At 38.4% G+C, this 13941-nt stretch overlaps 1 protein-coding gene across 2 annotated transcripts in view; it reads left to right on the forward strand.

Moving 5' to 3' along the window:
* The window catches only part of stac (SH3 and cysteine rich domain), an 86525-nt gene that overhangs the window by 71065 nt on the left and 1519 nt on the right, over positions 1–13941 (forward strand). For both annotated transcript variants that reach the window (XM_062040465.1, XM_062040466.1), the window contains 3 exons: positions 1413–1510; positions 6572–6623; positions 7084–7221. In XM_062040465.1, the coding sequence (XP_061896449.1) occupies positions 1413–1510; positions 6572–6623; positions 7084–7221 (288 nt within the window). The remainder of the gene's footprint in view (positions 1–1412; positions 1511–6571; positions 6624–7083; positions 7222–13941) is intronic.

The following is a 13941-nucleotide window of genomic DNA, read 5'->3' on the forward strand; positions in this document are numbered from 1 at the left end:
CGCTCATCCGAGTAGTCTTCATCAGTTCATGCTCATAGACTTAGATTGGTCAGATCTAGTTTTGCAGCTGGTGCCAAAACTAGGAGGGTAGAAGTGAGAAAAACAACTGTTTTGATGCAAACAAGCAATCCTACGGTCAAAGCCAACGGCAGTCAATAATAATTATTTTGTACAAAATGTAGTCCTAAATTTGCAAACCAAGCTTCTTGTCACCAGTGCCTTAAGGCAGTGTTTTTCAACCTTTTTTGAGCCAAGGCACATTTTTTTATAAAAAAAATACAGAGGCACACCACCAGCAGAAAATGTTAAAAAATTAAACACTTCCATGTTGTCGTGCCTTATTTTGAGTTTGTTGTTGTTTCCTGTGTGTAGTGCTTTAGTTCTTGTCTTGCGCTGTTATTTTGGTGACCCTTCCTGTTTTGTTGGTGTTCTCCTGTAGCAGCTTCACACCTTCCTTTGAGTGCTATTGCCCGCACCTGCTTTGTTTTCGCAATCAAGACTATTTAAGTTGTGCGTACGCTATCCTTTTTTTGTGGGGACATTGTTGATTGTCATGTCATGTACGGATGTGCTTTGTGGACGCCGTCTTTGCTCCACACGCCGTAAGTTTTTGCTGTCGTCCAGCATTCTGTTTTTGTTGACTTTGCAGCCAGTTCAGTTTTACTTTTGTTTTACATAGCCATCCCTATGCTTCAGTGCCTTTTCCTGCGGGACTTGCCTTTTGTTAATTTTTGGTTTAAGCGTTACATACTTTTTTACCTGCACGCTGTCTCCCGCTGTGCTCTGCATATTGGGATCACGACAAACCATCCTCGACACGTTCCGACTTCTACAAAGCAATGAACTACCTGCTGCCACCTACTGGTATGGAGTATTACAAGATTACCCTGCCAAGCTCTACACAGCACAGGCACTAGACAACGGCACATTATTAGGATTATTGATTTGCAAAAAAATATTTTTTGGACCAATTAGGTTAAGTTGCATAATTTCCCACGGCACACCAGACAATATCTCACGGCACACTAGTGTGCCGCGGCACAGTGGTTGAAAATCACTGCCTTAAGGGATCAAACCCAATATCTCCAACTTGCAAGATAGGTAAGTGCATTAATGCTGTGCATCACAGAGGTAGCGATTTGGGGGAAATGTGTTATTATATTACTATCCGTGTCGGAGCAGAATGGGGCTTGGAGTAGGTTTGTGGTAAAATTTCATATGAAGCGCCCTTTCATGCATTTGACATTTTACATGCGTCTATTCACGCAAAATGGGAATACGAATTGCAGGGCCACACTTTAAAGACCCGTGAGCCATGATGTGAAAGACTGGACAGGCATTGTGTTGTAGTTGCGTGAAACTCATCACCTCTAAAGGCAAACTGGCGTGTTGTTTATGTGTTTGCCGTCCAGCTGGAGGAGAGCCAGTTCAACAAAGATGCACTCACGCTCAACACCTACGTGGCCTTGTACAGCTTTGTTCCTCAAGAGAACCATGACCTGGAAATGAGGTTAGTCTGCAAACAAAAAAAGCACACACAGCCACACAAAGACACTACAGGCTCCCCCGTGATGACAATACGTCATGTCATTAGCACGTGCAGCAGCTGCCCCAGGACTGCAGATGATGTTCAGTTTGCATCAGGCTGCCCTACATATACTTTTTCTGGTTATTGTTTAGTTTTTTTCGTATACAAGCTGTCCGATTGATTCTTTTTATTATTATTAGCCTTTATTTAACCAGGTAAAATCCCATTGAGATCAAAGATCTCTTTTCCAAGGGAGACCTGGCCAAGAGGGCAGCAGCAAGGTTACATTAAAAACAGTAAACAAATACATAAAACATCACATTTACGACATTAAAACTTGCTCACATAACACATGTGCATACAGACAAGGTAGACTGCAGTCCTTTCACAGAAGCTTTAAACTCATTCAACGTAACAAGGGTTTGAAGTTTAATATTCAATTGTAGGTTATTCCAAGCCTTCGCTGCTGAAAACCTAAATGCTTTCTTGCCCAGTTCAGTTCTTACTTTGGGGACGACAAATTGCAGAACATTCATTGAACGAAGATTGTGACTTCCTTGTTTCTTTGTTAAAAGACAAGACAGATAAGATGGAGTGATACCCAGAATGGTTTTGTAGATGAAAACATACCAATGATTGAGGCGTCGAGCACATAAAGATTCTTGCAGCTCTCATCGGTTAAGCATCCACAAGGGTTTGACTAAAGATGAACTGCATTTTTGGGGGAATTTTACCTATCTTTCACAATCATTATGAAAGACATGATGACGGAAGGATGTTTTTTTTTAATGCATTCTAAATACTAAATAAACTTAAATAAAAGTCCGCTTACAGCGGAGCCAATAGTCTTGTGTCATCGGGACTACCGTATTTTTCGGATTATAAATCACAGTTTTTTTCATAGTGACTTATACTTATAAATTTATGTGTGAAATTATTAACACATTACCGTAAAATTTTCAAATAATATTATTTAGAAGCGACACCAAGGTAGAAGATTTCATGGGATTTAGCGATTAGGAGTGAAAGATTGTTTGGTAAACGTATAGCATGTTCTATATGTTATAGTTATTTGAATGACTCTTACCATAATATGTTACGTTAACATATCAGGCACGTTCTCGGTTTGTTATTTAAGCATCATATAACGTACACTTATTCAGCCTGTTGTTAACTATTCTTTATTTATTTTAAATTGCCTTTGAAAGGTCTATTCTTGGTGTTGGATTTGATCAAATATACACTACCGTTCAAAAGTTTGGGGTCACATTGAAATGTCCTTATTTTTTAAGGAAAAGCACTGTACTTTTCAATGAAGATAACTTTAAACTTGTCTTAACTTTAAAGAAATACACTCTATACATTGCTAATGTGGTAAATGACTATTCTAGCTGCAAATGTCTGGTTTTTGGTGCAATATCTACATAGGTGTACAGAGGCCCATTTCCAGCAACTATCACTCCAGTGTTCTAATGCTACAATGTGTTTGCTCATTGGTTCAGAAGGCTAATTGATGATTAGAAAACCCTTGTGCAATCATGTTCACACATCTGAAAACAGTTTAGCTCGTTACAGAAGCTACAAAACTGACCTTCCTTTGAGCAGATTGAGTTTCTGGAGCATCACATTTGTGGGGTCAATTAAACGCTCAAAATGGCCAGAAAAAGAGAACTTTCATCTGAAACTAGACAGTCTATTCTTGTTTTTAGAAATGAAGGCTATTCCACAAAATTGTTTGGGTGACCCCAAACTTTTGAACGGTAGTCTATTTCCCCCAAAAATGCGATTTATACTCTAGTGCGACTTATATATGTTTTTTTCCTTCTTTATTATGCATTTTTGGCCGGTGCGATTTATACTCCGGAGCGATTTATAATCCGAAAATACGGTATTGTTCTACAGTCTGAGCGTCTGCTGCAAGTGGTGAGATCAGTAAACTCCAGATTGTCCAGAATAGGGCAGCACGGCTGGTTCTGGGTTGTTCACTAAGAACCAATGTTAACCAAATGCATGCTTCTCTTTCCTGGCTAACAGTGCAGAACAAGTTGTCAGCTAATACTGTAATATTGTTCTAATCAGTAACCAGTAGTAAAACTCCTGCTTTTCTCATGGCCCCAATAGTTTACAGTAGCACTATGCATAATCATTATATATATATATATATATATATATATATATATATATATATATATATATATATATATATATATATATATATATATATATATATATATATATATATATATATATATATATATATATATATACAAACATATATATATATATACAAACATATATATATATACACATATATATATATATATATATATATATATATATATATATATATATATATATATATATATATATATATATATCTATATATATATATATATATATATATATATATATACACATATACATATATATATATATATATATATATATATACATATATAGAAAAAGTATATATATATATATATATATGTAAAAAAAGTATATAATTATTTTTATTTGTTTGTGATGTACCGGTAGTTAAGCTGCGATATTTGAAGTAGCGAGGGATGACTGTATTCGTGTTAATAAAGACCGAAAATTAGTATAGTCTTATCAATATCTTGTTGTCATTTTACTTTCTTATTTTCTTCCAGTTTTTTCTTGAAATATAACCTTCATTTTCAAACTGCATACATGTTGCCGTCATTATAACTAGTCTACTATCTCCACTCATACTAACTAAGAAAAGTTCCACTTGATGAGCTCTAATCTGCGACATGCTGGAGCAAGCCTTCAAGACGGGAAGTGCGTAATCATCATGTGTAGTAGTTCTGATCAAGCACCTATTTCTTCTCACCAAATTACTCTGAGGATTTGGGCTTGAGAGAGCACACTCCTCCTCTTGATGAGATACAGTATGTGTCATTTTTCCTACCTACTAGTCTATGTTTTGCTCTTGTGTGTTCCTATTTTAATCAGCACATGCAACACAAAAGCATGTAAAAGATAACTAAATCCTTTAACTTACTAAGTGAGAAAATCCAGGTTGAAACCACTTCCAGTTTTGCATGCCCTGATTACATGGTGGTGATTATAATTATAAGTACTGCACTCCACTGGTGCATTCATTTACTGGCCATTTTCTCAATTCTGCAGCTCAGGAAAACATTTAATTTAGACGTGGAAACGTTGTCTGTTTTCGTGCTCGGGTCGAACAGTATTTTCTGAGAAATGATGATCGCTACCAGGATAACAACACACTCTTAACCCAACCACAAGAGCTGGAAATGAGGGGAAATTATGTAAACGCACATTTTGTTCAGAGGAGAGACATTTTTTTTTCTTTCTTTTTTTACTGTTCTAACTTTGCCAACGTGGCTTTCAAGCAGATGTTTGCAATTACAGAAGCGTGTGATTGATGTTTTTCCTGGAAAAGAAGAATTACTTTGTAAAACAGACTGTTACAAATGACATCTTGGGTTAAACACCTTTTTTTTCTGTCATTATCTGCTCTTATTGCTAATGAGTTAGCCTAGCTGATGCGCTTATCCTAAACGTTATTTTTTAAATCACCAACATACATATATATATATATATATATATATATATATATATATATATATATATATATATATATATATATATATATATATATATATATATATATATATATATATATATATATATATATATATATATATATATATATATACATATACATATAGATATAGATATAGATATATGTATATATGTACACATATATATATATATATATGTGTGTGTGTGTTCTTGTATTTCTACCCTTCTTGAGACATCAACAAGGAAAAGTACCTTCTATAGGAGGACCGGTGGACAAGTTAGGACCGAAATCATGGTCCCAATAGAGAATGTCTCATTTGCACCCCTGGTGGTGAAATCTATCAAAATTAGGGTGGTCCCAAAAAAAGAGGGATTTTTCAATTTGACTGTGTGTTGGTTTTAAAAGTGCTCCCCCTCTGGTCCACATATAAAATAACAAGTGTGTGTAAAAAAATTTAAGTGCTCCTCCTCTGGCCAACATATGTAATAACAAGTGTGTGTAAGAAATTGAAATGAGCCCCCTTTGGCCAAAATTAATTTAAAAAAAATTAATAAATATGTATATAGAGACATACTGTAATAACTTGAAGTAAATAATGAAGATTAAAAACCAATTACAAACAAAACAATAAAAAAAAAAATAAAGAAAAATAACTAAAAGCTTACCTTTTTTATATTTGCATAGTTTGTAGATATTATTAATGTTGTAATTACAAATCTTTATATATCTAGAAAGAGTGCTCCTAAAGAGGTAGGCATTTTTTGGAGGTCTCAAGAAGGTAAGAAATACAAGAATGTGTATGTGTGTGTGTGTGTTTAAAGTATTTGCAAAATACCTGTCGACAGTCTAGTCAGAATATTGTATTATTGTTAATCCCACTTTGGATATTAAAATACAATAATTCATTTGCTCTGTATCATTTCTACATATATGAAGATTGCACAAAAAAATGTGACAGAAATAATTGAAAAGCACTGGCCTAACACAATCAGAAAAAGGATATGTTAACTAGCCTGTGTTAAAAGTCACAATTAAAACTTTAAGTTCATATTTCTATTTTCACAAATGTCAACTGTTAATTGGTCAAATTATCTTTAAATACTAAACAAAAAACATTTCAACATTTTGAACTGGATTATGCTTTTATGTTAGCTTAGCCTATCTAACGCGGACAAACTTAGCCTAACAGGACCAGAAAATTATATTTAAACTGGCAACAATTACAAATTACAATTTAAAACTGAATAAGATTAAAATCCAATTGGTGGCTTAATCTTTAAAAATGTGTGTCAAAACTGCCATTGAAAAAACAAAACAAAAAACACAAGCTAGCTTTTCTTAGCATTCAGCCTGCTAGCGAAAGAAACACATTTCCAGCAAACCACATGACAAAAGGCAATTAGATTTGACCCAATACTGGATTAGTCCTACCTTTTTTTGCTGATTTGTTTTGCTTTTTATTACAGGGCGGGAGAAAGAATATTGCTAGCTGACGACTCCAATGATGATTGGTGGAAGGTAGGCGTTAAATTACCTTCACGCACCGTGACTTCCTGATCCTATTATGAAAAATGAATGGTTTAGTAGCCGTGAATCACACTTCTAATGCAACGCTAATGTTTGCTCTCTCGCTAAAGCGCAGAAAAATGAACTCTGGAAGAGGTGAATTGGTGGTTTGCGTAGCGGTAAATGATGAGAGTGGAGCTAAAGGCAACACTGAGTGTATGTTGTGATAGTAATGGAGATATAAAAGATGGCTGTGCAGAGGCGGCATGCTGCTCCCAGACCGTGAACAAACTCATTGTGCATTCAACACTGCTGCTTCTCATTTGGATGTGGATAAATAGACAGACATCTGGCCTGTTTGGACTCTTTCACAAGAAAACAACGCTGACGTAGCACTTTTACCAGCAACATCTTCTTGTGATCCCCGCAGTTCCCGCCATGTGTCACCTATCAGCCGTTTGCTATGTTCCAGGGAATAATTGAGGACAGGATTGGCTTCTTCCCGGCGTCCTACGCTCATCCGCTGAGGGCAGAAGACCAGGTTTTTAGGTGTAACAGGACGTTTATCGGCTGCAAGGAGCAAGGCCAGGTCACCCTGAAGGAGGGACAGGTACCAACAGTTTACACTAGAGATGTCCGATAATATCGGACTGCCGATATCATCGGCCGATAAATGCTTTAAAATGTAATATCGGAAATGATTGGTATCGGTTTCAAAAAGTAAAATTTATGACTAAAACGCCGCTGTGTACACGGACGTAGGGAGATGTACAGAGCGCCAATTAAGGCACAGCCTTTGCGTGCCAGCCCACTCACATAATATCTATGGCTTTTCACACACACAAGTAAATGCAATGCATACTTGGTCAACAGCCATACAGGTCACACTGAGGGTGACCGTATAAACAACTTTAACACTGTTACAAATATGCGCCACACTGTGAACCCACACCAAACAAGAATGACAAACACATTTCGGGAGAACATCCGCACCGTAACACAACATAAACCTACCCCCTGCCCCCCACCTCAATCCTGCAAAAGTGTCGCGTCAGAACAGTGGCTCCCCAGTATTGCCACACCTGCTATTACAACCCCTGTAGAACACTAAGACCCAGGCGCAGTCCAGCCTCTGAGAATGCAATTAGCATATTTACAGGACTATAGAGCGCATCGGTATATACTGTAAGCCACACCCACTAAATTTGTGAAGAAAGAAATATTTTTGAATATATATTAGCCGCACCGGATCAAAAGCCGCAGATATTTACGTTGTGAAATGAGTTATTTAAACAGGAAGATTTTGTAAATGTTTATTTACATACCTTAATTGTTTCCAAACGGTGCCTGTAACACGGCAGTAAAACGGATGATCAAACAAAACGGAAGTCATCGTCACGGGCCCACTAGCTGCGGAAGCTAGCTCTCCAATCAGATAAACAGACTCAATAACTCCGCAGTGACGTTTTGGTGAATTTACTGAGGAATTTGTGAAACTGAAATAATACAAAAAGAATGCCATTAAATGTAACGGTTTAGTAAGTATGAATTGTTTTAGCTATATTGTAAAACTTGCAAACATAGCTTGGAGTGATGAATGAAAAAAAACATACGAGCAGAAACGCAATGAACGCTAGAAGGCGGAACGGCACTTGTGCTTCCACTGCAAGGCACTACACCGAAGGAAATACTGTAAAAGTTCAACCCACAGCACCTGCAGTGAGCTAACCCGTCCAAAAGATAGCGCCGTAGCACAAACAATAACACACCTTTTCAGCGTCTGTTGGTCTATTCTAAAAGAAACATTTGTTGAATACAAAACATTACGGTCGTCAGCGAAGAAAAATCCATAAATAAGCCGCACCGTTTTTTATGCCGCAGGATTTAAAGTGCAGGAAAAAAGCAGTGGCTTACAGTCCAGAAAATATGGTAACTACCGGTGTTCTGTAGAAATGAGCTGTTTTGCCACTAGTTACATAATTCAATATCGATTTATGCCACCAGGTTAAAAATGATACCTAATGTTTTAAAACGCCATTTTAGATATCAAATAACACTCTCACTGTAAAACGGCTATTATTTGATTATTATTATTATGATATGGAGGTAGCACATTCTGACAAGCATATTTAGCCATCAAATAATGCTCCCACTACAGGGCACAACTCTTATTGTTGTAGTTCCTCTGTGCACACACACAACATTGTTTTCACTGAAATTGCTATTGCTGTTTAAATAGGTGACGAAAATGATCATGTTGCCCCCTTTTTGTCGATAAACACTTTAGATCCTGCACCAGGCTCTCACTCCTATCCAAGTCTGTGAGCATGAACTGATGAGGCCTGCTTGAATGAAAGGCAGAACATCTTCTAAAACAATTCAAACAGTCCAACTGCGATCGATTTAATGCCCTTAAAATACAATGACCTGAATGAATTAATATTACAGCACATTAGGTTAAGTTAAAGTTAAAGTACCACTGATAGTCACACACACACTAGGTGTGGGGAAATCATTCTCTGCATTTGACCCATCACCCTTAAACACCCCCTGGGAGGTGAGGGGAGCAGTGGGCAGCAGCGGTGGCCGCGCCCGGGAATAATTTTTGGTGATTTAACCCCCAATTCCAACCCTTGATGCTGAGTGCCAAGCAGGGAGGTAATGGGTCCCATTTTTATAGTCTTTGGTATCACTCGGCCAGGGTTTGAACTCACGACCTACCGTGAGTAGGTTAGTAGGTTAAACCAGGGGTCCCCAATATTTTTGACCCGGGGGCCGCATTGGGTTAAGAAAAATCTGTCCGGGGGCCGAGCTGTATATGAATATATATATATATATATATATATATATATATATATATATATATATATATATATATATATATATATATATATATATAGTCGAGGTTTCTGTGGTTTATCCGTTATACAGTGCTCAATATATATTAATATATTATATATATTAGAAAAATAGTATACAAATTTAGTTATATATATATACTGTATATATATATATATTAGAAAATAGTATTAACATTTTATTATATTATATATATATATTATAAAATCCCCTGAAGAGCAGGGAAACCTGCAAAACAGGCTTGTAGGGATGAAATACCCTCTGTTTTTTTCTAACCTAACGTATATTCCGCTCTACCCCAGTATTGAGCACTGCATAAGGGATAAACCACAGAAACCTCGACTATATATACTGTATATATATATATATATATATATATATATACTGTATATATATATATATATATATATATATATATATATATATATATATATATATATATATATATATATATATATATATATATATATATATATATATATATATATATATATATATATATATACAGTATATATACACACTTGGGACTTCCCGCGGGCCGGATATTGGACGCTGTCGGGATCCGGCCCGTGGGCTGTAGTTTGGGGACCCCTGGATTAAACTCTTCTTACCCTCCTGCTGCTCCCTTGTGCCCACTTATGTGACTCGTCCTCCCGGTCGCTTCTTTTGAAGTTTTTTTTTTTTTTTGCTGAAGGACGGACCCACGCATTCAGCTTATCTGTCAAATCTGCATGTAGGCTACGCTTAAACCAGTGGGTCTATATTCCCACAATGCCCGTGCCTGGGAGACTCAAGCAACTCCCCAGTGCAGAAGAAACCACTGAACAAAAGATCAGACTGTTCCTAAAACTCAGAGGGAAGTAGTCGGCGAGAACATGACGTGATTACGGAGTAGAACACAGGTCACATTTTCTGGGTTTAGGACAGCAAATGGGCCAAAATCACCCTCAATTTGGATGAAACTGTAATGTCCCAACTTTACTGGAACAATTGTGCATCCGTCCACTACTGGCATGCATGAGGAAGAAAAAAAACAACCTAAAAGATGCCTAGTGGGATATGTTGTGGCGGAGCTTTCCTAGTTTTTAGCCAGAATAGCATTTATCTGCATTGTTCAGCAATGACTGACAAATCCAAACACAGCTGAGGGATTAGGTTACATAGGCAAATGTACAATATGTTTGCAATGCTCTAGAAAAATGTCAGGATGGAAGCAATGTCAGAGCGCCCTCTGCTGGACCATCGGTGTAATGCAGCATTTTGTAACATCACTGCTGCAAATTGAGATTAGACCAGGGGTCGGCAACCTTTACCACTCAAAGAGCCATTTTGGCAGGTTTCACAAATTAAAGAAAATAATGGGAGCCACAAAAAAAAATTTTAAATTTAAAATGAAAAACACCGCATACAAAGCTTAAATGCTTTGTGCTATGTTAACCAGGGGTCTCAGACACACGCACTGGCACGCACTATAATGTGGATATTTGATGTTAGTGCGGCCCGCGAGTTTTGAATGAATGGCGCTGGATAGCGTCATACTTGCCAACCCTCTCATTTTTCCCGGGACACTACCGGATATCAGGGCGTGATGGCACTGCTTTTGGCGCCCTCTTCAGTCTGCCCAAACAATATACCTGCTCGACCACATGTAGAATGCAGTTTCGGCTTGCTCACGTAAGTGACAGCAAGGCGTACTAGCTCAGCAGCCACACAGCTTACACTGACGGTACCAATACCCAGAATCCCATGCAACCCTAACTCTTCCGCGCAACCAACGCACGGGGGGGGGGGGGGGGGGTGTTGATGTGTGGCGGGATTTGGTGGTAGCGGGGTTGTATAATGTAGACCGGAAGAGTTAGGGCTGCATGGGATTCTGGGTATTGGTTGTGTTGTGTTTATGTTGTGTTACGGTGGGATGTTCTCCAGAAATGTGTTTTTCATTCTTTTTTGGTGTGGGTTCACAGTGTGGCGCATATTTGTAACGTAACAATGTTAAAATTGTTTGATACGGCTACCGTCAGTGTAAGCTGTGTGGCTGATGAGTAAGTATGCTTTGCTGTCTCCTATGTGTGCAAGTAAAAGCTACATACAACATGTGGCCGGACTGGCACACTGTTTGTAAATGCTATAGAGGACAATTATTGCAGTACAATTAGGGCACTCCCTTTATATAGTAATTAGAGTGTAAATATGATTATATTTTCCCTGGGAGTTATCTATGAGAGGCACTGAGATCCACAAGTTTCCTGGGAAAATCGGGGGGGTCGGCAAGTATGTAGCTGAGCCGCATCAGAGTGGTCAAAGAGCCGCATGCGGCTCCGGAGCCGCGGGTTGCCGACCCCTGGATTAGACGATGACCTATTGAAAGACGTTATTCATTATATGGTATTTCCATGAACATACACTAAATTGCCAAAAGTATTTGGCCACCCATCCCAATGTTCAGAATCAGGTGTCCTAAACACTTGGCCTGGCCACAGGTGTATAAAATCAAACACTTAGGCATGGAGACTGTTTCTACAAACATTTGTGAAAGACTGGGCCGCTCTCAAGAGCTCAGTGATTTCCAGCGTGGAACTGTCATAGGATGCCACCTGTGTAACAAATCCAGTCGTGAAAATTCCTCACTCCTATATATTCTAAAGTCAACTGTCGGCTTTAGTATAAGAAAATGGAAGAGTTTGGGAACAACAGCAACTCAGCCACGGAGTTGTAGGCCACGTAAACTGACAGAGAGGGGTCAGCGTATGCAGAAGCGCATAGTGCAAAGAGGTCGCGGACTTTCTGCAGTCAGTCACTACAAAGCTCCAAACTTCATGTGACCTTCCAATTAGCCCACGTACAGTACACAGAGAGCTTCAAGTAATGGGTTTCCATAGCCGAGTAGCTGCATGTAAGCCATACATCACCAAGTCCAATGCAAGGCGTGGGATGCAGTGGTGTAAAGCATGTCACCACTGGACTCTTAGAGCAGTGGAGACACATTCTCTGGAGTGATGAATCACGCTTTTCCATCATGCAATCTGATAGACGAGTCTGGGTTTGGAGGTTGCCAGGAGAATGGTACATATGGGACTGCATTGTGCCGAGTGTGAAATTTGGTGGAGGAGGAATTATGGTGTGGGGTTGTTTTTCAGGAGTTGGGCTTTGCCCCTTAGTTCCAGTGGAAGGAACTTTGAATGCTCCAGGATACCTAAACATTTTGGACAATTCCATGCTCCCAACCTTGTGGGAACAGTTTGGAGCGGGCCCCTTCCTCTTCCAACATGACTGTGCACCAGTGCACAAAGCAAGGTCCATAAAGACATGGATGACAGAGTCTGGTGGTGAACCAGATAGAACACCTTTGGGATGAATTAGAACGGAGACTGAGAGCCAGGCCTTCTGGACCAACATCAGTGTGTGACCTCACCAATGCGCTTTTGGAAGAATGGTCGAAAATTCCTATAGACACACTCTGCAACCTTGTGGACAGCCTTCGCAGAAGAGTTGAAGCTGAAAAAAACTGCAAAAAGTGGACCGACATCATATTGAACACTATAGGTTAGGAATGGGATGGCACTTCAAGTTCATATGTGAGTCAAGGCAGGTGGCCAAATACTTTTGGCAATATAGTGTATTTCCCCCATTAGCCAATGTGTCATTGAGCATTACACTAGGAGTTAAGCACCATCACACTAAGCATTCGTTGCACGAACATACTAGCTTTGTTAGACAAGATCATAGACTGTATTGGACAATATAGTTTACATACAAAATATCCATTTCCATTTATTACAAGTCATAAGAAAATGTAAATGCCTTACTTAACTATCAAGGAAGAAATTAGCAAGTTTGATGAAAAAATCTTCTCTGCCTTCAATCGTCTCCATCTTTCAAAGGCATCCCGATACAAATCCTTGTTTTTTTCCTGGCTTTGTGATGAATAAGTTGAGAATCGTAACGATGCCTTTTGGATTTACTAAGGTCTGACATGTTTAGTAACTTTACCAGTGGCAGTAGCTCGACGAAGAGGGCGGTGCGTAGCTGGTAACCTGGATGTGACACACTGTACCATGAATTGATTAACATGGACCCCGACTTAAACAAGTGGAAAAACGTATTTGGGTGTTACCATTTAGTGGTCAATTGTACGGAATATGTACTGTACTGTGCAATCTAGTAATAAGTTTCAATCAATCAATCACTCATGGACTTTCTAATTGGTCAAACGGTAGAGGGCGGGACATCAAAATGAAAACAATAAGATTTCGGGGCTGTAAATCTAATTTCGAAATGAGCATATCCCAGCTGAACTACCTTTATCAGTTATAGAGGTATTTTAAAAGAACATGATTTATTAATGCCTTTTGACATATCAGGGCCATTTAATGATGACTTAACATGAAATTATTACATATGGCTCCTATAACTTGAGTTAAGTTCTTTGTTTCTCACACGTTCATTTTGGCACTATGTGTGTTCGCCCTTG

Source organism: Entelurus aequoreus, linkage group LG03, assembly GCF_033978785.1.
Source record: "Entelurus aequoreus isolate RoL-2023_Sb linkage group LG03, RoL_Eaeq_v1.1, whole genome shotgun sequence".
NCBI lineage: Eukaryota > Metazoa > Chordata > Actinopteri > Syngnathiformes > Syngnathidae > Entelurus > Entelurus aequoreus.